Genomic DNA, 27,409 nt, shown 5'->3' with positions numbered 1-27,409 from the left:
CTGTAGTCAGCCCCTGGTCAGTTTCAGTGGCAGCAGCTCAATCTGGAGCCAGTTCCGACTTACATACAAATTCAACTTAAGAACAAACCTATAGTCCCTATCTTGTACGTAACCCGGGGACTGCCTGTATACTATCTCGTGTCAAATGGGAGTAAATCGGGGGGCCCAGATAATCTTCATCCAAGAATATTAAAGGAACTGGCACATGAAATTGCAAGTCCATTAGCAAAAATTTTTAATAAATCTCTAAACTCAGGGGTTGTATCATTTGACTGGAGAATTGCTAATATAGTTCCTATTTTTAAGAAAGGGAAAAAAAGCGGCCCAGGTAACTATAGGCCTGTTAGTTTGACATCTGTAGTATGCAAGATCTTGGAAAAAATTTTGAAGGAGAAGGTAGTTAGAGACATTGAGGCTAATGGCAATTGGGACAAATTACAACATGGTTTTACAAAAGGTAGATCGTGCCAAACCAACCTGATCTCCTTTTTTGAGAAAGTAACAGATTTTTTAGATAAAGGAAACGCAGTGGATCTAATCTACCTCGACTTTAGTAAGGCATTTGATACAGTATCACCTGGGGAATTATTGGTTAAATTGGAACAGATAGGGATTAATATGAAAGTTGAGAGGTGGATAAGCAACTGGTTAAAGGGGAGACTAGAGCGGGTAATATTGAAAGGTGAACTGTCAGGTTGGAGGAAGGTTACTAGCGGAGTTCCTCAGGGATCAGTTTTGGGGCCAATTTTATTTAATCTTTTTATCGCTGACCTTGGCACCAAAGTGGAAGTGTCCTGATAAAATTTGCGGATGACACAAAGTTGGGAGCTATTGCCAATTCAGAAAAGGATCAGGATATCATACAGGAAGATCTGGATGATCTTGTAAATTGGAGTGATAGCAATAGGATGAAATTTAATAGTGAGAAGTGTAAGGTTATGCATTTAGGGATTAATAACAAGAATTTTAGTTATAAGCTGGGGACACATCAGTTGGAAGTAACGGAGGAGGAGAAGGACCTTGGAGTCCTGGTTGATTATAGGATGACTATGAGCCGCCATTGTGACATGGCCGTGAAAAAGGCTAATAGGGGCTTGGGATGTATTAGGCGAGGTATTTCCAGTAGGGATAAGGAGGTGTTAGTGCCATTATACAAGGCATTGGTGAGACCCCATTTGGAATACTGTGTGCAGTTCTGGTCTCCCATGTTTAAGGATGAATTCAAACTGGAACAGGTACAAAGGAGGGCCACTAGGATGATCCGAGGAATGGAAAACCTGTCTTATGAAAGGAGACTCAAGGAGCTTGGCTTGTTTACCTTAACCAAAAGAAGGCTGAGGGGGGACATGATTGCACTCTTTAAATATATTAGAGGGATAAATACCAGGGAGGGAGAGGAATTATTTAAGCTTAATACCAATGTGGACACAAGAACAAATGGATATAAGATGGCTAGTAGGAAGTTTAGACTTGAGATTAGACGAAGATTTCTAACCATTAGAGGAGTGAAGTTCTGGAACTGCCTTCCAATGGAAGTAGTGGGGGCAAAAGATCTATCTGGTTTCAAGATTAAACTAGATGGGTTTATGAAGGGGATGGTTTGACGAGATAACATGATCTTGGTAACTAATTGACCATTCATTATCGGTGGGAAATAGGTCAATGGAGGGATGATAGGAGTTACTATCGAGAACTTTCTGGGTGTCTGGCTGGTGAGTCTTGCCCACATGCTCAGGGTTTAGCTGATCGCCATATTTGGGGTCAGGAAGGAATTTTCCTCCAGGGTAGATTGGCAGAGGCCCTGGAAGTTTTTTGCCTTCCTCTGTAGCATGGGGTACAGATCACAGCTGGAGGATTCTCTGCATCTTGGGGTCTTCAAAGTATTTGAAGGCTTCAATATCTGAGATATAGGTGAGGGGATTATTTTAGGAGGGGTGGGTGAGATTCTGTGGCCTGCACTGTGCAGGGGGTCAGACTAGATGATCATAATGGTCCCTTCTGACCTTGAAGTCTATGAGTCAAATATGGTCAACTCTGAGGAGGAGGTGATATTTCAAAGGGAAATAAAGAGTTGAGTAAGCAAAATTCCTGAAACTCGACAGTACTGGAGTGGAGATTTTTATAAATGGTTTAATATTTTTAATTTATTAATATTTTACCAATTTATAAAATGACCATGGTCAAAGCCAGGTCTCTGAAACATGAATGGACTACTCTGAATACCAGCAAATATGACTTATTGTCCAATACAAGGATTTGTAACCAGATGCAGAACTATTTCTATTTAACACAGATGGCTGAGGTGTCTGTTAATCCTTTTCCCCAGAAGGGAGCCACACTGAGCTCTCTTGGTTGCCCACATCCTACAATCTGACTGCAAGTCCAATTCCTTTGTGTCCTTCCTGATAGAAAAGATATTTCATGTTACTTACTGATTAGTCCCAGTGTGAGCTTTAAATTGAAAACAGCATCTGCAATTAATGGAGCACAGTGTTCCTTCCACATGTTGCAAAGGGTCTGGGTGGCTTTCATTTCCATCAAGTGCCTATGGCTATTTTCCCACTGTAGAGAGAAAGATTATAGAAAAACAGCTTCATGCAATAAGGAATCACCTAGAGACAACCAGCATTGGCTATAGCTGTACATGAGATGCTTGGACTGGATTTTCCCTTTGTTAGAAAAAAAGCAATGTAAATTACAAGTGATCTCCCTGCTCTACATCCCTCCTATTGGGGTGTGAAATTTTTCAAAAGAACATTGGGGTCTACAAGCCCTATTGAAAGCATATGGAATGTGTGCTACAAAATTGGATAAATCATGCTGTAGTCCTTGCTCAAGCAAGCTCCCATTGATGCCAATATGTCTGAACCTTTGGCATAAAGGAGGTGGTGGTAGAGTACAAGGGATCCCTAAAATAGAGGAGAATGGGAGGGTAGCACATGAAGAGCTTTTGTGTGGGGAGTGGAGAGGTGCAGGGAGCCTCTGGTACCTCTATGAACTCATTTGACAGAAGCAGTGGAGTCTATTACACTCCCCCCCCCCCATTTTTATCAGGTCTCACAAAACTCCTATGCACACAAAGTTTAAGTGAGTTGCCGAAGACCAGGCTGCAACTCAGTATCCAAGCCAAGAAAACTCTGACAAGAGTCCTGGGTGCCAGCTGTTCGCCAGTCATTGGCTCATACTGCATTGCCATTGACTAGGAGGAATTCATCATGGACAGGACACTAAGATATGTCATCAGATACAATAATGTGCTGTGTTCATTAGCAGGAAGTAGCTGAATCTGCACCTCTACTAAGGGCCACAATGCGCTGAGAAGGGGGTGTGGCCAGAATGAGTGCAGGATATGCTGGTTCAGCATGCTGTATTAATCTGCTTGCAGGACTCGGGACCCTGGCTGCAAATTGGAGCAACCTCTGTGAGCTGAAATTCTAAGGAAAGGTATTGCTAACTCAACTTGTCCTCCTTTTGGTGCAAATTTCCCTTGAGGTGGAGACTTTTGCTAGAACAGGAAGGTATGACTGGTAGGAAGGACTCATAATAATGATTATGGTGTTAAAAACATGAGCGAGAGTCCCAGCATTGCCACCGACTTACTCTATGACCTTGGACATTTTGCCTTTCTGTGCCCCAGTTTCTCCATCTGGGAAATGGAAATGATCATATTATGTACCCACTTTTGCAAAGCACTTTCCTATCCTCAGGTCCTCGGCTGGCCAGATGTCAGCTATCATTGCAATTGACATCTTTTTCCATTGTCACCAGTGACGCTGTGCACCACTCTGTAACATTTCCTGAGAGCTCCATTTCTACTGGAAGATACCTGCAGGAACTTTCAAGGTCCACCTGTGGATTGGGTGTGGTGTGGAGCCATTCTATCCCATAGGGAGTTAGGGAAGGATTGTTCGGTAGGGCACAGTCCCTTTCTCAGCTCTCAAATATGCAGGAGTTTGGCAGTGGAAGCTCAGGCTTTGGTTCTGCCTCTGCTCCCTTTTGTGCAATAATCTTTCCAATGTTAAATGAATAGAGCAGGCAGGGGTGAGATGGGACAGTGGGACCATGTGATCTCCCCAGCTCAGGAAAGAGCCGGGACAGCCCAGGTGTTTGGTGGGGGCACATGCATACTTGTGCCCTCCTTCATGCATCACCCCTGAGATGAGAAGGTACTGTGTGTGCACTTCTAAGATCAGATACTGTCTATAGTAGGGTTTTTTTTTTTTTGTGGAAGAGGCAATGCGAATGAAGCACTCATTAGCATTTTCTCTTGCTTCATTTGCATAATCTCTGCCGATGCTTTTTGCTCGAGGTTTTTGTGCAAAAACTATCAGTGTAGATGGATCCATTTTGTGCAAAAAAATCCTTATGCACGAGATCTGTATACCTCCTTTATGAGGCATAAGGATCTTGCACAAAAGGGGTTTTTTTTGCACAAAACAGATCCACCTACACTGATAGTTTTTGCACAAAAACCTCGAGCAAAAAGCATTGGCAGAGATTATGCAAATGAAGCATGAGAAAATGCTAATGAATGTTTCATTTGTATTGCCTCTTCTGCAAAAAAAAAAAAAACACCCTAGTGTAGACATGAGTGTGACTGGCTGGCCTTCTAATGGGCATAGTGGAGGGGGCCATATGTCTCCTTGCACTTTCCTTCTCCTGCAAACCTTTATAGGCCAAGCACAGTCTGGCCCCTATTGGTGACATTTTCAAAAGTGCTCAGTACCACCCAGCAGCTCTTACAGGTCTGGGTGAGGAGCTGCTGGGTGCTGAGTTCTGGAAAATCCAAAGTGGAGAGGTGCAGCGTGTGCAGAGAAAGCAATAACAATAATGTATTTTTCTTTACAGGTAGAAAGATTGGGGAAACATGGCGCTGGCTTCCTGGTTCAGATGGAATGAGCCCCAGAACCAGATTTCCCGAAGGAATCCCTCAGAGATGGTGGTGGAAACGCTAATGATGGAACTAGGCTGGCAGATCAAGCAGGCAGACAAACAGCAACGAGAGAGAGAGAATGAGTATCGCAAAATAAAGACAGGTGTGGACTATGGCTGGCTGGTTAACTACCCAAAGCACAGCTATGACATCAGACCAGGAGAGCGGCTGCAGCTGGAGGACATGTGCACCAAAATACATCCCTCCTATTGTGGGCCTGTCATACTCAGGTACAATGGAGACAGTTATGTAGACACAGGGCTGCCGCATATCCCTCACAGGTAGATTTCCTAGTCGTTAGAGCACAGGACTGAGGGTTGGCATAACTGTGTTTGAATGCAGGCTATGACAGTCACTTGCTCTTATGACTACTGGCCAAATAAATATTGTGCCTCATTTTCTCCATAGGTAAAACAGATTTGCCTTGCAATGTTAGTATGAGAGTGGGTTAATATTTGGTGTTTTCAGATACTCAGTTGAAAGGTGCTACAGAAGCGTTAAGTATTTTGTATTATTATTAATTATCATGAGAACTTTGTTTTTTGAAAACTACATGCAGGATTGCCATGGTATTTGTCATTTATCACAACTGTTTATTTGAAATGGAAGCAGAATGGGACACTGTGGGAGATCAAAGAGTTGAGAGTAAAAGGTTATTATTACAGGAGTAAGACATGAAGGCATTTTCTGCTGCAAAGAAGAAGTGTAAAAAGCAACTTCCAGCTGAGACAGGCTTACTTGGTAGAGCTACTATGTGGGAGGCTACAAGGATCCCTGTTTGTGCCTGTGTGGGACAAACAGCTGGTCCAGACACTGACTGGGGGAAACAAGCTGACTCAACAGCATGGCAGTCACATTATGTGGATAATTTCAGATTGGCTTAAATAGATCTGAGTTTGTAATAGAGCATCCAGCTTAAGAAGAGATGGAATTATTTACCCTGGCTATTAAGCCTGGGGTCTGTTTCTTCATGCATTTACTGCAGTGCAGATCAGGAGTGACTCCACTGAAGTCCATGCAGTTGGCCTGAAGTAACTAGGGGTGACTCCATTGAGGGTAATGCATTTAATCTGAAGTAAAACTGATTCAAATGAGAGGAGAATAAGGCCTCTCTACTTTTGTTTTTTAAAAACTAGGCATGTAAAAGGTTAACTGGTAAGCATCAGGTGATGTTTACCAGTTCTGGTTAACCAGATGGGGGCAGCTACCTCAGGTGTCTGGACCAGTCCCTGTTTGTGGCGAGCTGGGGGGAGGAAAGGGCGCATGCAGGGGCTGGTCCAGCCAGGCTGAAGCAGCCTCTGCCTGTCGCAGGCGGTACCACCTCAGCTTGCCTGGAGTGGAGGGGTGCTCCAGCCCACTTGGGCTGGAGTGCCCCTATGATGTAATGTTGGTACCTTGCTGGTTGCTATGCTGGGTGGTGGGCTGTGGATGACCTCCGCTGACGGCTGTTTGTAGCACAGCCTAGCAGGATAGGGGATGAGTCATTATGCAAGGGGCTCCCAACCTGTCGGACCAGTTGCCTCCCAGGGAGAGAAACAAAGGAAGGAGGGGAGGCCAGCCCCTGGCTGGGGGGCAGGGCTGGAAGGGATTTTTTTTTAAGTTCTGTCTGGTATCATGAAGGAAGCAGCCTAAGCACCATGGCCTAGTCTCCCCTATCTCAAGGGGAGCTGAGGCATCCTAGGCCTCCCCTGTAACCAGATTACATCTATGCTGTGCTGTATCCTGGAGAAGCAATAAATTCCCTCTATTCTACTGGCTGGCAGAGTCTGTTTGTGCCACTATAGGGGTGCAGGTGACAGGGGAACCCCAATGCGCAGCCACAGTGGTGTCAGTAGTGGGATGCACTGCGCCCTGTGGATGTAGCTTCCAGCAGCGAGTGTCAAGACACAGTAGAAGGAAGGGGCTTAGAGCCAGGCGTGCTGGAGACAGAGCGAAGCAGTTCCTGAGAATCGTGGGGTGCTGCAGCACTAGACTGGTGAGTCTGCACCAAGGGGACCAGCAAGGAGATGGCCTACACCCAACTCCTGAAGGCAAAGCTGGTGAAGTTGTGCAGAGAGAGGGGCTTGCCTGTGCAGAACCCAGCCAAGGCCCAGCTGATTGCCTGGCTGGAAGAGAATGACCAGTCACAGGGCTGGGATCCTGTCCCAGTGGGGAACAGCCAGACCTCCCCTGGGAGCGTGTCAGGCTCCGAGGGGGGCGGAGCTCTGGATCCCACCAGAGAGGCGGGACAGCCTCCCAGGGGAACCCTGCAAACCATAGTCCGCCCAGGGGAGGGTCCAACCCAGCAGAGCTGTGGCGGCTGGAGATCCAGCTGCGGATGAAGGGATTGGAAGTAGAGGACCGAGAGAAGGAGCGCCAACATCAAGAGAGGGACCGCCAGGACCGAGAGAGGCAGCGACAGCTTCAGTTGGCCATGGCAGAGCAGAGAAGCGGTAGGGCCCTGGCTGCACTGAATGGGAAGGGGTCCCGGGGCTGCCAGACACTTGGAGAAGCTCGTGGTGGCCCAACTGAAGGACATGGGCATCATAGATGGGTTCCTCAGCTCCTTTGAGAGGGCCTGTGGACTGCAACAGGTCCCCCCAGCTGACAGGAGCTCATCCTCACCCTGAACCAGGAGGCTGCCGGAGTGCTCAATCAGCTGGAGGGCCTACAGCCACGGGATTACAATCGAGTCCAGGAGGCCCTGCTGCACAAGTTCGGGCTGACCCCTGAGATGTACAAGAAAAAGTTCCAGGGGGTGCAGAAGGGGCCACAGGAGACTTATGTGGATATAGCCTCCCGCCTGGCGCAATACTGCCGCAAGTGGGTATCTGGAATCGGAGCCCAGACTGCAGAGGAACTGCTCAAGCTGATCATGATGGAGCAGTTCTATGAAGCATGCACACCCAGCCTGAGGCTGTGGCTCAAAGACCGAAGTCTGGAGAACCCCTAGGAAGCGGGGAGGCTGGCGGACGAGTTCACAGAGAGCCGGTCTGGATGTGAACGGGAGTCCCGGAGAGAAAGGGAATCGGGCAGAGACTGGTTCTCGGCTGAGCGACAGAGAGAGGCACCTCCGAGGTGAGCCCCAGGGACCAGGACCAGTCATCGGTGCCCCAGAAAACCAGCCAGGGCCCGGGCAGAGCTGACCCAGAAGGGCCCGCAGAACCTAACTTGCCATCGCTGTGGGCAACGAGGCCACAAGAGGGCTCAATGCACCAGGCACAAGAACAGGTCCCATGACCTGGGACTTTCCAAGGTTAACTGGCTGGGGCTGGAGGAAGGGCAGGCTGCACCAGAGGCAGGGGCTGGCAGGCAAACCTCAGCTCAGAGTGGGGGGAAGGATGCTCAGTGCACCTCCCCTGGGAGATCTGACCCTCAGGAGGCAGATTTCTCTGTGTACTGGGTGGGGGCAGGGCAGCCCCTGTGGAGCGACTGCCTCATACCCCTGGAGGTGGATGGTAGGAAGGCGACAGGTTTCTGGGACACGGGGGTGGAGGTGACGCTGGCCCAACCCGACACAGTGGCCCCAGACCATATGCTACCCAACACACAGCTGACTCTGAGGGCCATAGACGGGACCCCATTTAAGGTACCCGTAGCCAGGGTGCATCTGAAATGGGAGTCCAGGGAGGGCCCCAAGGAAATGGGGGTGCACCCACACAGCATAGAGGTGCTGATGGGGGGTGACCGAGGAGTGGCCAGACGGACCCCACAGGACCCTAGTCACCACCCGTAGCCAGAGCCTGCGAGGGGCTGGCAGCCTAGAACTCGAGGAGATTCCCCAACAGGGGGCCCGGGGCCCTGTCACAGCAGACGGAGCCGGACCTAGGCAGTGGGGGGAAACATGCCCCTGTCCCAGCCCCAGCCGCTGAATTCCAGGCAGAGGTGTGGGCGGATCCCTCCTTGCAGGCCCTGAGGGACCGGGCCAACCTGGGCACAGCTCAGCCCCTAGGGGGAGATTGCCAGGAGAAGTTTTGGTGGGAGAGGGGATTTCTGTACTGGGAATGGCTTCCCCCCGGGATGGTAGGGGAGTGGGGGTTCCAGCGGTAGCTGGTGCTCCCCCAAAGGTATTGCCACAAGCTGCTTTACCTGGCCCATGACATCCCCTTCTCGGGACACCAGGGGATCCGGCGCACGCGGCTGAGGCTGCTCCAAAACTTCTACTGGCCGGGGATATTTGTGGCCATGCAGCGGTATTGCTGGTCCTGCGACTCCTGCTAACGGGTGGGGAAGGCCCAAGATAGGAAGAAAGCTGCGTTGAGACCTCTGCCCATCATAGAGGAGCCTTTCCAGAAGATGGCGATAGATATTGTGGGGCCTTTCAACAGAGCGACCTGGACAGGGAAGAAATACATTCTGGTGGTGGTGGACTTTGCCACCCGCTATCCCAAGGCCATGGCCCTACCCTCTATTGAGGCAGACACGGTAGCAGACGCACTGCTGACCATTTTCAGCAGGGTGGGGTTCCCCCAGGAGATTCTCATGGGCCAGGGATCCAACTTCATGTCGGCCCTGCTCCGATGCTTGTGGGAGAAATGTGGGGTCCAGCACACCTGGGCCTCAGCATATCACCCCCAGACCAACAGGTTGGTGGACAAGTTCAATGGGACTCTGAAGCAGATGCTAAGGACCTTTATGCACAAACACCTGCAGGACTGGAACAGGTACCTACATCACCTGCTGTTTGTGTACAGGGAGATACCCCAGGAGTCGACAGGGTTCTCACCGTTTGAGCTGTTATATGAGAGGTGAGTGAGGGGCCCCCTGGACTTACTGAGAGATGAGAGGGAGGGGAAGGCCCCCCCCCGGAGGGGGAGCCGGTCGTGGAATATGTCCTGAAGTTCCGGGAAAGAGTTGCTGAGCTCATGGGCCTGGCCAGAGAGAAACTGAGCAGGGCCCAGAGGAAGCAGGTGGTCTGGTACGACCGCAATGCATGGGCCTGTGCCTACACTGCCGGGGACCAGGTGATAGTCCTAATCCCCGTGCGGAAGAACAAGCTGCAAGCCGCCTGGGACGGTCCCTTCAAGGTTGTTAGCAGCTGAGTGACGTGAATTATGTGGTGGAGTTGACGGGCTGGACACGTGGCCAGCGGGTGTACCACGTGAACATGATGAAGCCGTACTGGGGCCAGGAGAACTTGGTGCTGGCTGTGTGAGCGCCCTGGGAGGAGCAGGGGTAGGATTCCCTGTAGACTTATTCCCTGTGACCAGAGAGGACTCTTCGCTGGAGTCAATTTCCCTCTCAGACCAGCTCGCCCAGGCCCAGCTGAGATCAGGGAGGTGCTGTGCTCCCGCCAGCAGCTGTTCTCCAATAAGCCTGGTCTCACCAACCTGGCTGTCCACCGGGTGGAGACGGGCACTCACCCCCCGGTGTGCTGCTCCCTGTTCAGGGTCATGGGGAAAACAGCCTAGGACCTGGAGAGAGGTGTCCAGGACATGTTGGCCCTGGAGGTGATCCAGCTGTCCTCCAGCCCCAGGGCCTCTCCTGTGGTGCTGGTTCCCAAGAAGGACGGGTCGATCTGGTTCTGCATGGACTACCGGAAGCTCAACGCCATCACGGTGTCCGACGCCTACCCGATGCCAAGGCCCGATGAGCTCCTGGACAAGCTGGTGGGAGCTCGCTACCTCACCACCCTGGACCTCACCAAGGGCTACTGGCAGGTGCTGCTAGACCAGGAGGCCAGACTAAAATCGGCTTTCATCACCCCGCTGGGGCTCCGAGTTCCTGGTTCTGCCCTTCGGCCTCAAAGGGGCGCCGGCCACCTTCCAGCATCTGGTGGACCAGCTGCTGCGGGGAATGGAGAACTGTACCCTAGCGTACATAGATGATATCTGTATTTTCAGCCAGTCCTGGGAGGACCACATGGCCCAGGTCAGCCAGGTACTGGATCGGCTGTGGGAGGCTGGGCTGACCGTAAAGGCTGGGAAGTGCAAGGTTGGAATGGCCGAAGTGTCCTACCTGGGCCATAAGGTGGGGAGTGGCTGCTTGAAGCCAGAGCCGGCCAAGGTGGAGGCCATCAGAGACTGGCCTGTGCCCCAGATCAAGCAGCAGGTCCAGGCTTTCATTGGGATGGCGGGGTACTACTGGAGGTTTGTGCCCAACTTCAGCTCCATCGCTGCCCCAATCACGGAACTGTGCAGGAAGGGGAGGCCAGACAGGGTGGTCTGGACAGATCAGTGCCAGAGAGCTCTCTGTGCACTGAAGGAAGCCCTGATCAAGGCCCCAGTGTTGGTAAACCCGGACTTTCACAAGCCCTGTGTCGTGTTTACCGATGCCTCAGACACCAGGCTGGGGGAAGTGCTGATGCAGATGGACGAGAAGAGGGAACAACACCCCGTCATGTACCTGAGCAGGAAGCTGCTGCCCCGGGAGCGGAGCTACGCGGCCGTAGAGAGGGAATGCCTAGCAATGGTGTGGGCCCTGCAAAAGCTGCAGCCATACCTGTTTGACCGGCGTTTCACGGTGTACAGCGACCACTGCCCCCTGACCTGGCTACAGATGAAGGGGACCAACGCCAAGCTACTGAGGTGGAGCCTGCTCTTGCAGGACTACGACATGGAAGTGATCCACACTAAGGGGAACGCCAACATCATCGCCGACGCGCTGTCCCGTAGCAAGGGGCCTGAACCTCCCCAGTGGCCCTGCTCAGTTCGCTCTTGGGGGCGGGGGGGACAGGTGCGATGTAGTGTTGGTACCTGGCTGGTTGCTATGCTGGGTGGTGGGCTATGGGTGACCTCCGCTGACGGCTGTTTGTAGCACGGTCCAGCAGGATAGGGGATGAGTCATTATGCAAGGGGCTCCCAACCTGTCAGACCAGTTGCCTCCCAGGGAGACAAAGGAAGGAAGGGAGGCCAGCCCCTGGCAGGGGGGCAGGGCTGGAAGGGATATTTTTTTAGTTCTGTCTGGAATCATGGAGGAAGCAGCCTAAGCAACAGCTGGGATTTAGGGACCCAGTCTCCCCCATCTCAAGGGGGACTGAGGCATTCTAGGCCTCTCCTGTAACCAGATTACATCTATGCTGTATCCTGGAGAAGCAATAAACTCCCTCTATTCTAGTGGCTGGTGGACTCTGTTTGTGCCACTACAGGGGTGCAGGAAGCGGGGGAACCCCGCCGCGCCACCACTGCCCCTCAATTGGTTGAGTGGTTGAACTTCACATTTAAATGGTTAACCAATTAAATGGGATTTTACATCCCTATTAAGGATACATTTTGCCATTGCTTTGATCAGGAAACAAAAGATTCTGGGGGGAGCATATATCCTTTTATAGCAGTGTAGTTAGGGCAGGAAAAGTCGGTGGGCCCAGCTTTCACATGAGCAGGCAGTGATGCGGGGTAGGCGATCGGGGTCAAAAAGGATCATATGTGCAGGAGGAAACTGGTGCCCTGTGGAGATGGGAGAGGGGCAGAAGGAATCCAGTGTCCTGGGGAAAGGGGCAGAAAGGGGAGGTGGTGGTGCAGGATGGATCTGGTGCCCTGGTAAGAGGGGTCAGAAGGGATGGGGGACATGCTTCCTCCTATCCCTCTTACTGCTCAGCAGGAACCCAGGGCAGACGGGCTCTGGGTTGCATGTGTGGGGAACAGACGGGCCCCACTGAAACTTAAGCTCCACCTACCCCTCCCAACCCAGCTTGGTGTCTGCCAGCCTGGCTGTAACACACTGGTTTGACCCCAACACTATCCCTGCCCAGACGAGGCCCTGGCCTTCCCCATTCGTGGTGCTGGGGCTGGAGATTGGGGATATGTCTACACTACCACCCTAGTTCAAACTAGGGTGGTAATGTAGGCAACCGGAGTTGCAAATGAAGCCCGGGATTTGAATTTCCCAGGCTTCATTTGCATAAAGCAAATGCATAATGCACTAGCGGACATTTAAAAATGGCAGCGCCCAGCTTTATGCAAATGAAGCCCGGGAAATTCAAATCCCGGGCTTCATTTACAACTCCGGTTGCCTATATTACCACCCTAGTTCGAACTAGGGTGGTAATGTAGACATACCCTGGGGTAGCAGTATGTGGTGATCACAGAGAGCCATGCAGCCAGGCTAACAGATACCCAGCTGGAGTCAGGGGTCCCAGCCTGTGGATTCAAAGGCTCTTGCCCCAATTTGAGTGGGCCTGGATGCTAAGAGGGTGGGCCATGGGTTCACTCAGACCCACCTGTAGCAATGCCCCAGCTTCACAGGCACTGAACATATGGCCAAAGGGGATCATTTCTCTCCTGTTTCCCTCTCTCCAGCCACCAGTGACAACAATGCAAGGAACTGAGCCACAGCTCACCCTGAGCCCTTCTTCTGCAGCCCAAAGGGGTCTCCTGCTCATGGATACTTTCTACAGTACAAGGAGACTGGAGAAAGCTCTTGCCTTCCCAGGGTGGAGAAGATGCTGGAGAGATTGTTAGACTTCTCTGTTCCCTTGCAGGGCTCCCAGGTGATGACAGAGTCAAGGATTTATGGATAGCTTAAACCAAAAATGGCCAGATTTGCCCGCTGCAGGGTTTTACAAGTAATACTCCTTTGAATGCAGAACTGTTCAGACCCAGAACCATGGGTGGTGGGGAGATTGCCCCTTCCACCTGAAGCCCTGTCCCTTCTGTGCCCACCAGCTCCAACATCCCCTATTGTAGCTGCTGGCTCCCAGTTCCTCATTTTGTGGCCGCTGCCCCCTGCTTCCTGGCCCCGAGTCTAGGGTTGCTGGGGAGCACACACACCCCCGACTCACCCCGAAGCATTGAACGAGCAGTATAGCCTAACCATCCCCATGGCCCAAAAGAGCTGAGTAAGCAGCTGCATCCTGTCCTAAAGAGCTACAATCTATATCAGGGATGGGCAATATTTTTTTTATGGGGAGGGCCACTCCATGATTTTGGAAAGTGGTCGAGGGCTGCACTCTTCCAAGATTTTAGAGAGGGGATGAAGGTTGGGTGCAGAACGGAGCTTGGGGTAAGAGATTAGGGTTCAGAAGGGAGTGTTGTGATCTGGGCACTGGACTGGGGTACAGGGGTTTGGGATGTGACCTAGAGCAGGAGGGGGTTGTGACATGGAGCAGGGGACTTGGGTGCAGGTTCTGGGAGGGTGTATGGGTGCAGTATAGGACAGAGGTTTGGGTTATAAGGGATAGGAGGTAGGAGTGGGGGGCAGAAGGATGGGGGAGGAAAGAGCTGGAGTGACTCCTGGCCAGCAGCTCAGCACATTTCTGAGGCAGCCTTCCTGTCGGCCCTGCCCTTGCACAGGCTGCAGGGGCCATGTGTGTCTATTAATAACTATGAGCTTGAGAGGAGGGGGAACGTGGTGCTCCCCAACCAATGGGATTGTGCTGAGTAGACTATGCAGGACTGAGCACGGAATTTGTAACTTTCTGTGCGGTCCCTCACATGACTGCCTTATAATTAATAAATTGTGTGTATGGTAGTGGTTTCCCACATCAGGTACTGTTTCTCAGATGTCACTGTCTGGAATGGGTAGGTGTTGATATGTGTGTGTGTGTGTGTGTGTGTGTGTGTCCTCAACCTCAGACTGTCCCATGCCCTACCCTCACTCCATCCCTTTTCCCAAGTCCCCACAATGCTTCTTCCCATACCCTCATTATCCCTTCCCCAGGCACTCATACCCATCTCTTCCCACTCTGTTCTGCTTCTTAGCCAAGCATGCCCACCCTCTCTCCTCCTCTCCAGTGCCTGCTGCATGTGGCAGAATAGTTGACTGTACTGAGCAGGAGGCACTGGGAGGATAAGGAGGGCACTGATTGGTGGGATCATCAGCTGGCAGGAGGCACTGGTGGGAGGGGAAGGAATTGATCAGGGAGGAGTTGTTCCAGTCAAGTCCCCAGCACTTATGGCAAGACTAATTATAGAGACCAGAAGTTCAAGCTGTGGCCCATGAACTACCAGTGGTTCATTAGCTCCATTCAGGTTGTCCATGGATTGTCCCCTCCAAAGTGTGCACCTGGATGGCTATACATGAGAATATGAAGGGACACCCACCTAATTAGTGGAGCTGCGCAGGCATGGCTCCACTAATTTGGTGTTGGACCCTTGAGAAGACGCACATATAATGAGAAGTGGTGTCTTCAGGGTTGAATGTGGTGAGGAATATAAAAGGTTTGTGGGGGATAGTGGGGTGAGAATAGAGTGTGGGAGGAAATTGAAACATGCAGGGCTGTGGCTGCCAGAGAAAGAGGCAAACTTTTCCCAGCTTCAGGGCTGCAGCTGCTGGGGAGAAACTACTGCTAGAACTTAATGGAAATCGCTTGTCCAGACATGTTTTTTATATAACCCTTTTATCTAAAGGGCTTTACAGTAGTTAGCTAACTGTTCAAACAACATTTGGAAAGATTATGAAGTGGTCCTACACTCCTACAGAGTTTTGCCTGAGTTCCAAGTTACCTTAATGTAAAAAAGCATAGAAAATAATTAACTTGTCCTAGGGAGCCAAAAAGCAACACAATTAAATTGGAGGTGAGGTGGAAAGAATCTGAGACTTGGAGGAGAGGGTTCTGTTAATTGAAACATACTCCTATTCAAATGCTATAGCCATTGATCATGAAAAGTCAGAAGTGAAAAGACTGTCCAAAAGACTGCTAGGATGGTGAATAGTTAGCCTGAGTCAGAAAATTATTTCAGTTTTACTAAGCTGAGGTGTGAGTACTAACACAGGAATGTAGCACTGAACTCATTCTTGTAAGGTGAAAGATCCCTTGAGGGCATTTTTCATGCCTGCTGAGATTTCATTGGTGTGGAAAGAACCTCATTTTTGGATAGTCCCATCTTTAGAAGTTTCTAACTATAATAGAGTGAATGAAGTAAAACCATTTGCTAATTGCACCTTGCAAATAGACAAGAACTCAGCCTGAGTGATACTTTCTCAGTAATTGGCTCTATCAATTAACAGCATTACACATTAATCTGTAAACATGACTCCTACCCCATTTGTTCAGTCTCTATATCTGAGTCAGTTCAGCCTATTATTCTAATTGGTAAAAGAATGTGCAGCTTATGTACATCCTAAATATTCATGTCTTTACGATTGGTGGAGTCAGACCCTCTCAGTCCAACTAAGAGTATGAATGGGTTCTTAGACCCTCCAATGGTCAAAGTTCTAAGGCCTTTATTATGTTAAGGAACTGCTCACTGAGGTCAATGGGAGATTTTCCATCAACTTTAATGGGCTTTGGATCAGACACTGAAGGCTCACTCTTGAAAGATTCACAGCATCTTCAACTCCTACTAGCTTTCATTGAAGTTGAATGCACTTAGCACCAGGTAGCACTGGACAGTGCTCATAGAATTGTCAGGGTAAAATGATTATTAAAACATATTCAGTGTCATTCACCATTGTCATACATTACAATGATATTCTTGCACAATAAATATCAAATAGCTGTAATTTGCATGTGGATTTACTTTATCCCACATGAAAAAGTCCTTTGGCATACAAGGAAATGATAATCTTTCTATAAAATTTTAAAGTCAGCTTATACAATTATATAGAAAAGATAATTCCCTGGTACATTTCATAGGATAGTTAAAAAAACCTATAGAAAGCACTCCATTCTTTATGTATTCAGGACAATTTCTGCAAAATCACATGTTATTTCCATAGAAGTCTATTGCTTTCACCACTATTAAATTATATAGAAGGATCTACAAATGCTTTAAGTTTTGATTATGAAATACATGCAGCTCTCAGAATTAAACATTTTATCTTTGTTGTTTATGGTGTAATTCGTTTGCATATATATTCTAATTAAATGCTATCAGTATGAGCCTGGTGAATGGAACTGCATGCTTCCCAAGTGCAGGTGGGAGCAGAGCCTAATGGTAAGATTTTGTTTACAAGTTAGTTCTGCCAAGATACGTCTACACTACAACGTTAATTCGAACTAACTTAGTTCGAATTAGCTTAGTTCGAATTAACTAACGGATCCAGACTAAAAAACTAGTTCGAATTAGCGTTTTGCTAATTCGAACTAGCATGTCCACATTAAGTGGACCCTGAACCAGGCTTAAGGATGGCCAGAAGCAGTGCCAGCAGGGCATCAGAGGAGGACTTAGAGCATGGAGATGCTGTCTCAGGCTAGCCGAGGGCTGCGCTTAAAGGATCCCGACACCCACCCCGGACAGACAGTTCTCAGGGGTGCCCCGCTTGCAAAGCAGTCCTGGCTTGGAGTGCCCAGAGTACCCACACTGGGCACATCACAGCACTCGGCCATCAGCCAGACTGCACTTGCCACAGGCTGCCATCTGGGGAGAGGGGGCAATCGGGGGGGCTGCAGGAGAGCTTCCACCCCAAAAGCCCGCAGAGCCAGCCCAGTCCTCCCCATCGAGGGCTCGTGCCCCATTCCTCCCTCACCTCCTTCCACTTACCCTTCCCTAGCCCCTCTTCTTGATGTACAAAATAAAGGACAATTGTGTTCAAAAACAGAATCTGTCTTTGTTGAACAAAACTGGGGGAGACTGGGAAAAGCAGGTGGGAGAGGGGAAGAGAGGGGCTGGGAGAGGGGAGGGCAACTAAAATGATCAGGGGTTGGGAACAGGTCCCATATGAAGAGAGGCTAAAGAGACTGGGACTTTTCAGCTTAGAAAAGAGGAGATGGAGGGGGGACAGGATAGAGGTCTCTAAAAGCAGGAGTTGGGTGGAGAGGGTGCATACAGAAAAGTTCTTCATTAGTTCCCATAAAGAAGGACTAGAGGACACCAGAGGAAAGGAATGGGTAGCAGGCTTCAAACTAGTAAGAGAAAGTTGTTCTTCACAAAGCAAAGAGTCAACCTGTGGAACTCCTTGCTGCAGGAGGCTGTGAAGGCTAGAACTAGAACAGAGTTTAAAGGGAAGTGAGATCAAGTCATGGAGGTTGGGTCCATGGAGTGGTATTAGCCAGGGGGTAGGAGTGGTGTCCCTGCCCAAGGTTTGTGGAACGCTGGAGACGGATGGCACAGGGGTCTCACTGGACCACTCTGATTTTCATGCACTCCTGCTCCTGGGTGTCCAGGCTGGCAGCTCTCCTGCCCTAGACGGCCACTTTCCTGTGCCTAGTGCAGAGATCGTGGACGAGGTCCACGATGTCCGCACTAGCCCAGGCAAGTGCCCGCCTCTTGTGGTCCCGGGCAAACTCCCAGGAGCCGCCAGCCTGGTCCCGGGAAGAGGGGGAGGGCTGGGGGGCATCGGGTGGATGGCTCGATCTGTGCCAGGTGCAGGGTCTGCTGGCTGGGTGCTGGCAGGCTTGCACCTGGCACGGGCACCGTAGCCAGCCCGTGCCCCTTTAAGGGGTCCGGTACCGGGATGGGGGCAATAGAGTTTCCCTGGTGTTGGCCAGAGTGGCCACCAGGGAAACCTGGGGAGGGCTAGCCTCCCACTAGTTCGAATAAGGGTCTACACAGCCCTTAATTCGAACTAGTAAATTCGAACTAGGCTTAATCCTCGTGGAATGAGGATTACCTAGTTCGAACTAAGCGCTCCGTTAGTTCGAATTTAATTCGAAGTAACAGAGCGCTCGTGTAGCGGCTATGAAAGTTAGTTCGAACTAACATCCGTTAGTTCGAACTAACTTTGTAGTGTAGACATGCCCCCACTGATTTACTGGTGGCCTTCAATAAATCACTCTGCTTCTCAGCATGCAAATGAAATAATACTTTTCATTCTCCAGTAATGTAATGAAGCTAAATTCATTAGTGTCTATAAACAACTTTGAGATCCTCCCTGAAAACATTTAGATACACCCTGATTTGCAGCACAGACCGGCATTGTACTAAATGTATCTGGACTAACAACTGTCTTATCATACATTGTGGGCTTATGAAATATCCCCAAGTTAAAGTGCCAAAAAGTGACCAAATCCATTCTCAATGGGAGTTGAATTTCTGTATCAAACAGTGGACTGATGCTCAGCTTTTTTAAAATTAAAGTTGTGCATTGATTGTACTTTCAGATTACGACAACTTATTGCTGAATATGAGCCAGAGGTACAAGAAGTTGCCCGTCTCTTCCGCTCTGTCCTGCAGGAAGCCACTGAGAAAATCAAAGAGGAAGAAGAGGCCAAGAAGCTTGCTAGGCAATGGAACACAAAGCACAAAACCAGCCTCTCTCTCATTACATTTAAATCCCGGGCCAGGATTTCCCCATTCAGCAGCAACATCAAGACCATTTCAGAGGATGTGGACCGAGACAGTGAACCAACCAGGCGAGTCTGGAGTATGCCGGAGTTTAGGAGTGCCAAGGATTACTGATTCTATTAATAACCAGAATGAGATTTGAGAGAGAGCTAGTTTGTTTTTTTAAAGAATGTTAGCCATCATCTAGCCATGTGTTATTTCACTTTCATCCCAGTATGCTCTGTGTGCCTCTGTCTCTCTTATATAGCTGTGGCTGTAGTGACAGATGCTGAGGCACTTAGTCTTGTTTCACTTACCATGTTAGCTTTGACCATAATTTAGTGATTTACAGTAAGTTGATGGTCAGTGGATAGTTCTTATTTCAGTTTTATTGTTTCTGCTTGTTGGAAAACAATTGTGCATAGTGCATTACCACCACCCTCCCATCTGGCGGTCTGCAAATGCAGTTCATCCAGTCCCATGATTGTTCACATGAGTAATCCCCATTTAACTCAGTGGGGCTACATCCATTAGTAGGACTTGGAGGATCTGACTCACCAAGTTAAGGTCTCTGTTTTAGATCTTTGAGACAGACATTAAACTCTTGTTCATCTCTGTGCTGTAGAACAGCCTCTTAAATCAACACTGATTCCAGCATATTTCCATCCATTTGATTGTAAAATAGTTTGTCCCAATGAAAAATAGATAACAAACCTCCTAGACATGGAGGCTATGTCTAGACTGGCATGATTTTCCACAAATGCTTTTAATGGAAAAGCACTTTTTGCGGAAAAGCGTCCGTGCCAATCTAGACACAGTTTTGTGCAAGAAAGCCCCGATTGCCATTTTCGCCATCGGGGCTCTTTCACACAAAACAATACTGTGTTGTCTACACTGGCCCTCTTGCGCAAAAGCATTTGTGCAAGAGGGCTTTTGCCCAAACAGGAGCAGCATAGCATTTCCACAAGAACACTGACAATCTTACATTAGATTGTCAGTGTTCTTGCAGAAATTCGAGCAGCCAGTGTAGACAGCTGGCAAGTTTCCGCAAAAGCAGAAAACTTGCCAGTCTAGACGTAGCCGGAGAGTCACATTTTCCATAGCAGTCAATTTTTACATAGAATTGGGGATGCTCTTTTTTTGCATTCACACTTTTTTTGCGCAAGCAGACCAGTCATATGTCTAACTACCAGCTTTTCAGACACATGCTGTCTGTGTGCATAAACATGGGCTCTGGCACATGTAGATACTGCATACCTATGAAGCTATGGCACGTATGAGGTGCCATTAAAAGACTGAGTCCCCTTTAATTTTCATTTTTGTTGAAAGAAGATACCTGTGTTTATAATCTTATATTAAAACTCAGCTGGATCAAAACTGTCTCATATTGAGACTCCCAGGCAATTCCAGTAAGTGCTGCAGCTCATATTCCATTTAATAAGTAAATGCATTGAAATGACTGGCAAGGCAAAATCTGAAAGCAGATTACTGGAGTGTATAACCAGGGAGGAAGGGTGAAGGGAAGAAGTGTTCACAGGTAAGGATACGTTAGAGGTCGTTCCAGCAAATTGCTGATGTGATTTATTTCTGCTGTGGGGAAAGAATGTAGATGCATTTCTAATCTTTTTGTTTGGGATATTAAGAAGAGAGCATTTCTGTGTGTCACGGGTTGATGTCCATTAAGGCACTAAATCTTTTCAAGGAGAAATAAAAATCTCACAAACTATAGCAAAACAGAGGTTCTAAAATAGGCTGATGGAAGATACAGGAAAATGCCAATGAAGATTTTTGGTGGACCCTAACCTGCCATCAATAGGGAGACCTCCTAATGGAATGACTTGCTCTGCTGTCTGAAAAGTCTCTGATGATGCATCATTCCAACTCTGACCACCTTGGGGGGGAGGGGGAGGGGGGAGTGTCTTCAGCCAGTGGGGAAACTCCTAGGGAAGGACATGAGAGACCCTGCAAGTTTTGCCTACAGCAGTTTGACCCATATCAGCATGCTGGAAGGAGGGTTTGTCCCATTCCCAGAACCTACTACGGTAAGACTCCATTAGTCCAGCATCAAATGCTCCGGGACTCCTGATGGTCCGGCACCATCAGGAACCCGGAAGTGCTGGGGCAGCCGGACAGGCTTCCCCCATTCAGCTGCTGCTGAAACTGACCAGCAGCTGAATCGGGGAAGCTGGGAGCAGAGCAGCTGGAGTGCTACCGGGTTGGTCCCGCAGCGCCGTCCTTTGGCACTGCGGGACCAACCCGGCAGCACTCCAGCTGCTCTGTCCCAAGCGTCCCCAAGAGCAGCTGGGGTGCTGCTGGGTCGGTGCCGTAGCACTGCCCCTTGGCGCTGCGGGACCAACCCGGCAGCACCCCAGCTGCTCTATTGCAGGCATCCCCGATTCAGCTGCTGCTGAAACTGACCAGCAGCGGCTGAATCAGGGACTCCTGGGGCAGAGCCTGACTATCGTAAGGGGGGGCTATGAGGGGTCTAGGGTGGCATCCCCTCCCACCCCACTCCAGACCCCTCGTAGCCCCCCCTTCTGATAGTCCGGCATATCTGATAATCCAGCACCCCCTGGGTCCTAAAGGTGCCAGATTATCGGAAGTTTACTGTAATCTGCAAATATTATCTGGAGGTGAAGGTTATATTCACACAAGGGCCCCGACTCTTGGTTTGCCTTCCATCCCATGCCTTGGCAGTGGGGTTTCCTGTACTGGCACACAGCTGCAGAACTCCTTCTCTGGAGTAGGCAGCACCTTGTGGGTGTCCTGGAGAAGGTAATACAGTTAAATCAGGGAGCTTTACCATTACAACACTCATGCTCCTTGCTCAACTTCTTCCTGTACAAATATAGAACCCTGGACTAGCTCTGAAGGCCCCCTGCATTACAGGACGGGGGGGGGGGGGGGGGGGGGGGGGGGGAACTGCTTCAGAAGCAGTGGATCCTACCACTTTGAAGGATGAGTGGAGTGGCCCTTACATAGAGGAGTCCTGGGGAAATAATCTACCCATTAGAAGGTTTACACTGAGCTATAAAGCATTTTAGCCATAGGCACAAACAGGCACAGCTTAAGCCAGGTTAATAGGGTCATGTGTGCATACAGCAAGGGCACGTGCAGCTCTTTTCACTGGCTTTAGTCAATCGTTGACAGGAACAAATGAAGCAGAAACCTGAATTTTTCTTAAGGAATATTTTGTACTCTGCTAACGTTAGTACCAGAATAACTTGTTTTGTTCATGGGGGGTGGTTTAAAGTGCAGCTTTCCTGTTGAAGCTGCCCCCCACACTAGGAGACCTTTGCTGGCATAGTAGACTGGTATTTCTATACCAATAAAGTGCTTCTAGTGTGGACATAGCCTAAGATGTGGGTCGAGCAGTTAGCATGTGTGGATATTATTAAAAGTAGCTCTTACTAGCTGTAGAGTAAGTTTCACAGGCTGTTTTTTAGCTATTCAGGGGCTGGAATGGCCCAGGGTGGAGAACTGTGCTATGCTAGGTCTGACTGCTAGGGCATAGAATTAGGTTAGTGCTGTGGCGCGCGCGCACACACACACACACACACACACACACACACACACACCCACACCCCCCCCCCCCTTCCCTCATGTCAGGAAACTCTTGTGCTCTGCCAAAGTTCTGGCTCTAACCTTGCCATGCTGTCTGTTGAGAAGGGGCAACTTATCTGAAACCTACACTGGTCACAGAGACTGTTTTCTCTCATGGGCCCAGATGGTGAGGAGGAAGTCGAGGAGGCAGAGGAGAAGCACCTCAGCCAACCAGCAACAGTCCAGGGCAGAATGGGCAGCCTTTGGACAATGGCTATCTTCCTGACTGCTCTGCACAAATAGGGTCTGGTCTGTCAAACCCATGCCCAGAGTCAGTCAAGTTGCTTGGTGCATGCAGCAGACAAATGGAGGCTCCAGGAGCCTCCATTTGTCTGCTCTGCCTACACCAGCAAGCTGCATGCCAAAGCTTTGCCCAAAGTGTAAATGTAACATTCCAAAGCATGGGCTAAAAGCAGAGGGCAACAGAAACCAAGGCCATGGACCAAATCTTCAGCAGCTGCCCAAATGCATATTGGAACAACACCAGCATCAGCTGTGCATGAACTGTCCTGGAATGAGTACTGTGGCTAGATGCCCACTTTTGCATAATGCTGGAAATTCTAGTATCCAGTTAGGCATGTGGCCGAGAGACAGAGAGAGAAACAGAGAGAGACAGAGAGAGAACACACTAAGGCTCTGGTTGTGTTAAACTCAGAGCTTCCAAACATGAGATCTAGCTTGAGCTGGGCTACTTCCACTCAGGGTCAGAGAGACAGAGCTGAAAATCTGACAATCAGAGCAACTTGGTACTCTGAGTAATCACATGTGATGGTGTGTGTTCTGTCATCAAAATGTAAAGCTTAAAAAAAAAAGCCAGAATTAGCTTGGTCTTAGCTCTCTTATATGTGTAGAATGTGAGCAAGAATACCCAGGAGAATAGCACTAATCCAAACACTTAAAAAAAAATATGATTAACTTTACTATGTATTAGCAAAACCACTTACTGTATTAAATACTCTTGGATCACATCCTCTGGCACTGTAGTCATTTTGTAGACACTTGCATATTCTGTACTGGCATCTTCAGTCCTGGGTGTATCAATGCAATATGTGATGGATTTGTGAGAAAGAAGGCAGAGGCGTAGCGAGGATGTTATGCGCCCGGAGGCAAAGGAAAAATTTGCGCCCCCTCGCCGCCATGTGGCACGGCCCCGAACCTGGTACACAGCTGAAGGGAACTTTACTGCATCTTCCCCCACCCCCTACAGTTTGGGGCCAGGCTCCTGCATGCACTAACCCTCCAATGGAGATGGAGGAGGGTCGGGCTCAGAGCAGGGAGGCAGGGAAGGGACTCCAGCTGCAGGTGGCAGGCGGAGTAGGAGCACAAGCTGAAGGGATAACGGGGGGAGCAGAATGGGATTAAGTTGGAGCCTCCCTAGTGTGGTGCCCAGGGGCAACTGACCCCTCTGGCCCCCTCGCTACGCCACTGCCCCCCCCCCCCCAGATCTATCATCTTATGCATGTGCAAGATCTGAGAGAGCCGTCCCATGAATCTGCAGTTAGTGTCTGTGGCGCCTGCTTCTGGGTGGTGTCTCAATGCTGCCATATTCACCTCCAAAGAGGGGGCTTCCCAAAGCAGGCCCTTGCTGCTGACCCCCAAAGCATCCACAGGTCCATTTCTCCTTTCAATGGGCCCACTTCCCAGGTCTCATTGATCTTGGATCTGGCTTCCATCCCCTCTCCAACCTGGGCAGTTGCAAAGAGGTGCTCACCTTATCCATTCCCACCTCATTCACCCCACAGGGACAGTCTCTGCCTCACTTGTCCTAAGAACTATACTACTAAGACTGAATACAAAGTTTCCATGTAAAAGGACTCACTACAAAGCTAAAAACCTCAATGAGAGAATGATTAATACAGAGACATGTCTACATCTGCTGCAGGCAGACACCTCTCTGCCTCCACCCCTCTCCCCCCAGAGTCTACAGCCCCATTGCAAAGCAGGGGAGGGGAAGAAAAGAGGCTGAGGCCCATCCAATGGGACTGAAGCCGTCATGAGCAAGCCATGCCCAGGAGCCATTCTCCTGTCCATTGCTGGTGCTGTATTGCTTCAGGCACACTGAAATGCAGTCACCTCTAGGATGGGCTGGACAGCTGTTTAACACCTGCACAAGGTTTCAGGCAGGGGGCAGTGCGGGCTGCCTTCCTGCAGAGCCCCCATCCGAACTACTGTGCACTCCTGGCTTAGGAAAAGAATAAACAGGAGGATTGAAGTTAACCCGCCCAGTCTCACGTCCCAGCTAGAGTATCATGTTCAGTTCTGGGCGCCACATTTCAGGAAACATGGAGAAAGTCCAGAGAAGATCAACACAAATGATGAAAGTTCTAGAGAACATGAGATATGAGGCAAGGCTGAAGGAATTGGCCTTGTTTACCTTGGAAAAGAGAAGACCGAAAAGGAACATGAGAGCACCTTTCAAGTATCTAAAAGAGTATCATAAAGAGGAGGAAGAAAAATTGTTCTCCTTGTCCTCTGAGGTTAGGATGAGAAGCAATGGCCTTAAATTATAGCAAGGGAGTTTAGTTTGGACATTAGGAAAAACTTCCTGCCTGTCACGGTGGTTAAAGACTGGAATAAATTGCCTAGGGAGATAAATATCTCCAGTGATGGAGATTCTGCAAAGACCAGGTTAGATCGACACCTGTCAGGGATAAGCTAGGGCAACTCAACTTTGGAGGCCCCAGGGGCCACACTGATACTTACAGAACATGCTGAGGGCCTCAACTTAAGTGTGGTTGCATATGCAAGCAAATATATACAAATAGCTTCTCTCACACTGACAGGCATGAATACAAAGATTAAAGCAAGACTATGCAACACACAGGCCCCATTTAAGTCAGTTCTGCTGATATTAATAAAATGCAATATTTACCCGATTTCTACCCATGTGACAGCACTTTTCATGAGCAATGACAGTCCAAGAATTTAACTACTAAAATGCATATCAGAAGAAGATCATTACACTGACTACTTTTTTGTTTTAGCTCCCATTTGCCAGACACGTGTTGATCCCCATATAAACCCAAACCACACAGCAGGTCACAAACAAACTGGCTGTGGGCAACATGCCAAGTTACTAAATATTTTTAAACCTTTCCCTTTACTCTCTGCTGCCATGTCTCCTCTCCTTGTTCCATCATCTCCCCTGGTGCCTGCTGCCCCCCAAATTCCTCACCCTTCTCTGCTATTCTGACTTCTGCCCTTCTCACTGCCCTCAGCCTTCCTGACCTCACCCCCTCCAGCAGCCCTTCTCTCCCTCCTGTGCCCACTTCTCCAGTAGCCCCACTCTGATTAGGTGAGTTACCTCTCCTCATCCCCTATCCTAACACCTCCCTCTACACACCTGCCCTGCCTCTCTCCTCTGGTGCTAGTCCCTCCCCTGCAGGGGTCTGCCCTTCTGCTTCACCCCCAGAATCACCTAGCACCTTCACCTTCTCTTGGCCCTGCACCCTCTTGGTGACTCCCCCTTCCCTTGCTGCCCCTGCCCCCTTTCTCCCTGATAATGCCCATTCCCTCACCACTCTCTGCCCCATTCCCTCCTGCCCCTCTGTGCCCTCACACACAACTTGCTCCATCCCCACCTTTCTCACATTCACCTTCTTTCAAGCCTTCTCCCAGCACCTCCCCTTCTCCCTCCTCTAGCCCCCAAAGCCCTTCCCCTCTCCTCTCACAACCTCACCCTGTCCGCCTCCCACTGACACCTCCCCTTCTGCCCTTTCCCTCATTGACTGCACTTGGGCCCCTGGCATTTGTCTCTTCCCTCTCCCTTCCACCTCACACAAGCGCCTCCCCTCCCCCCAAGCTCCTTCCTCTCCCACCCCTTCCACCTGGTTTCCTCCGTACCCTGACGTACGTTCTGCTTTCCGCTTGCGGGGCCGGAATCTGTGCTCAGTCCCCAAACTCCGAACCACAGCTAGGCCGGCACCGCACTTTTAAATTCCCGGGCCGTGACGTCACGTCACGCCCGGGCGTCTCCCCGGTCACCTGCAAACCCTGCGCAGCGTGCGCAGGCAAGGGGGAGCTGACCGAACGCTAGCATGGGCGGCGAGTTCCATGGCCGTCCCCAGCCCGGTCCTTCCCTGGCGTGTGCAGGCAAGGGGGAGCCGACTGAGCGCTGCACACGGCAGGGACGGGCCGGGGCCGGGAAGGGGACGGCCATAGAACTCGCTGCCCATGCCAGATGAGCCTGCTCAGCGTGCGCTCGCTCTCACCCCGGCCGAGCACCCCCCTAGCGTGGTGTTTGGGAGCGGTTGCCTCCCCACCACTCCTCTGCAAGAAGGAACAAAAAACAGGACTTTGTAGCACTTTAAAGACTAACAAGATGGTTTATTAGATGATGAGCTTTCGTGGGCCAGACCCACTTCCTCAGATCAAACAGTGGAAGAAAATTGTCACAACCATATATACCAAAGGATACAATTAAAAAAAAGTATATCCTTTGGTATATATCAGTGGTCCCCAACCTTTCAAGGTTGTCGGGCGCCAGGGGGCGTGGCCATTCGCCCGCCGGGCGCCAGGGGGCGGGGACACTTGCGCCCTGGGGGTAGCCCCCCCCATAGCTGCATGCCCGGGGGCGGCCCCCCCCATAGCTGCATGCCCGGGGGCGGCACTCCCCCCGCCCAGCGCCGGCTCTCCCCCCGCCCAGCGCCGCGGGCGCGGGGCCGGCGCTCCCCCTGCCAAGCGCCACGCGCCCGGGGCTAGCGCTCCCCCTGCCCTGCGCCCGGTGCCAGGCCAGCCCCAAGCACCTGGCGGGTGCATGGAAATGCCCCCGCGGGCGCCATGGCGCCCGCGGGCACCGTGTTGGGGACCA

The 27,409-nt window shown here is 50.2% G+C and overlaps 1 protein-coding gene and 1 long non-coding RNA gene across 4 annotated transcripts in view; one reads left to right on the top strand and one right to left on the bottom strand.

The window, feature by feature from the left end:
• RD3 (RD3 regulator of GUCY2D) overlaps window positions 1-21,241 on the top strand; it is a 39,522-nt gene extending 18,281 nt beyond the window's left edge. Inside the window, exons 2-4 of one of the 2 annotated variants that reach the window (XM_075925135.2) lie at window positions 3,386-3,444; window positions 4,849-5,163; window positions 18,834-21,240. In XM_075925135.2, coding sequence (XP_075781250.2) covers window positions 4,868-5,163; window positions 18,834-19,131 — 594 coding nt within the window. In that variant the 5' untranslated portion in view covers window positions 3,386-3,444; window positions 4,849-4,867 and the 3' untranslated portion in view covers window positions 19,132-21,240. Of the gene's footprint in view, window positions 1-3,385; window positions 3,445-4,848; window positions 5,164-18,833 lie in introns of those variants that run through there. The other variant, XM_075925137.2, reaches the window with a different exon arrangement.
• On the bottom strand, window positions 35-26,792 carry LOC102458787 (uncharacterized). 2 transcript variants are annotated; one of them, XR_012902902.2, is made up of 3 exons: window positions 26,443-26,792; window positions 23,544-23,627; window positions 35-2,562 (listed from the first exon to the last, which is right to left on the bottom strand). It is a non-coding gene; the product is annotated as an uncharacterized LOC102458787 (long non-coding RNA). The 2 variants fall into 2 exon arrangements; XR_012902903.2 differs by having other exon boundaries at window positions 26,453-26,790.
• Between the last annotated feature and the right edge of the window lie 617 nt (window positions 26,793-27,409).

This window comes from Pelodiscus sinensis, chromosome 3, assembly GCF_052426305.1.
Source record: "Pelodiscus sinensis isolate ZL-2025 chromosome 3, ASM5242630v1, whole genome shotgun sequence".
In the NCBI taxonomy this organism is placed as follows: Eukaryota; Metazoa; Chordata; order Testudines; family Trionychidae; genus Pelodiscus; species Pelodiscus sinensis.
Note: the sequence above shows the minus strand (reverse complement) of the source record. Positions and strands in the feature narration are given on the sequence as shown.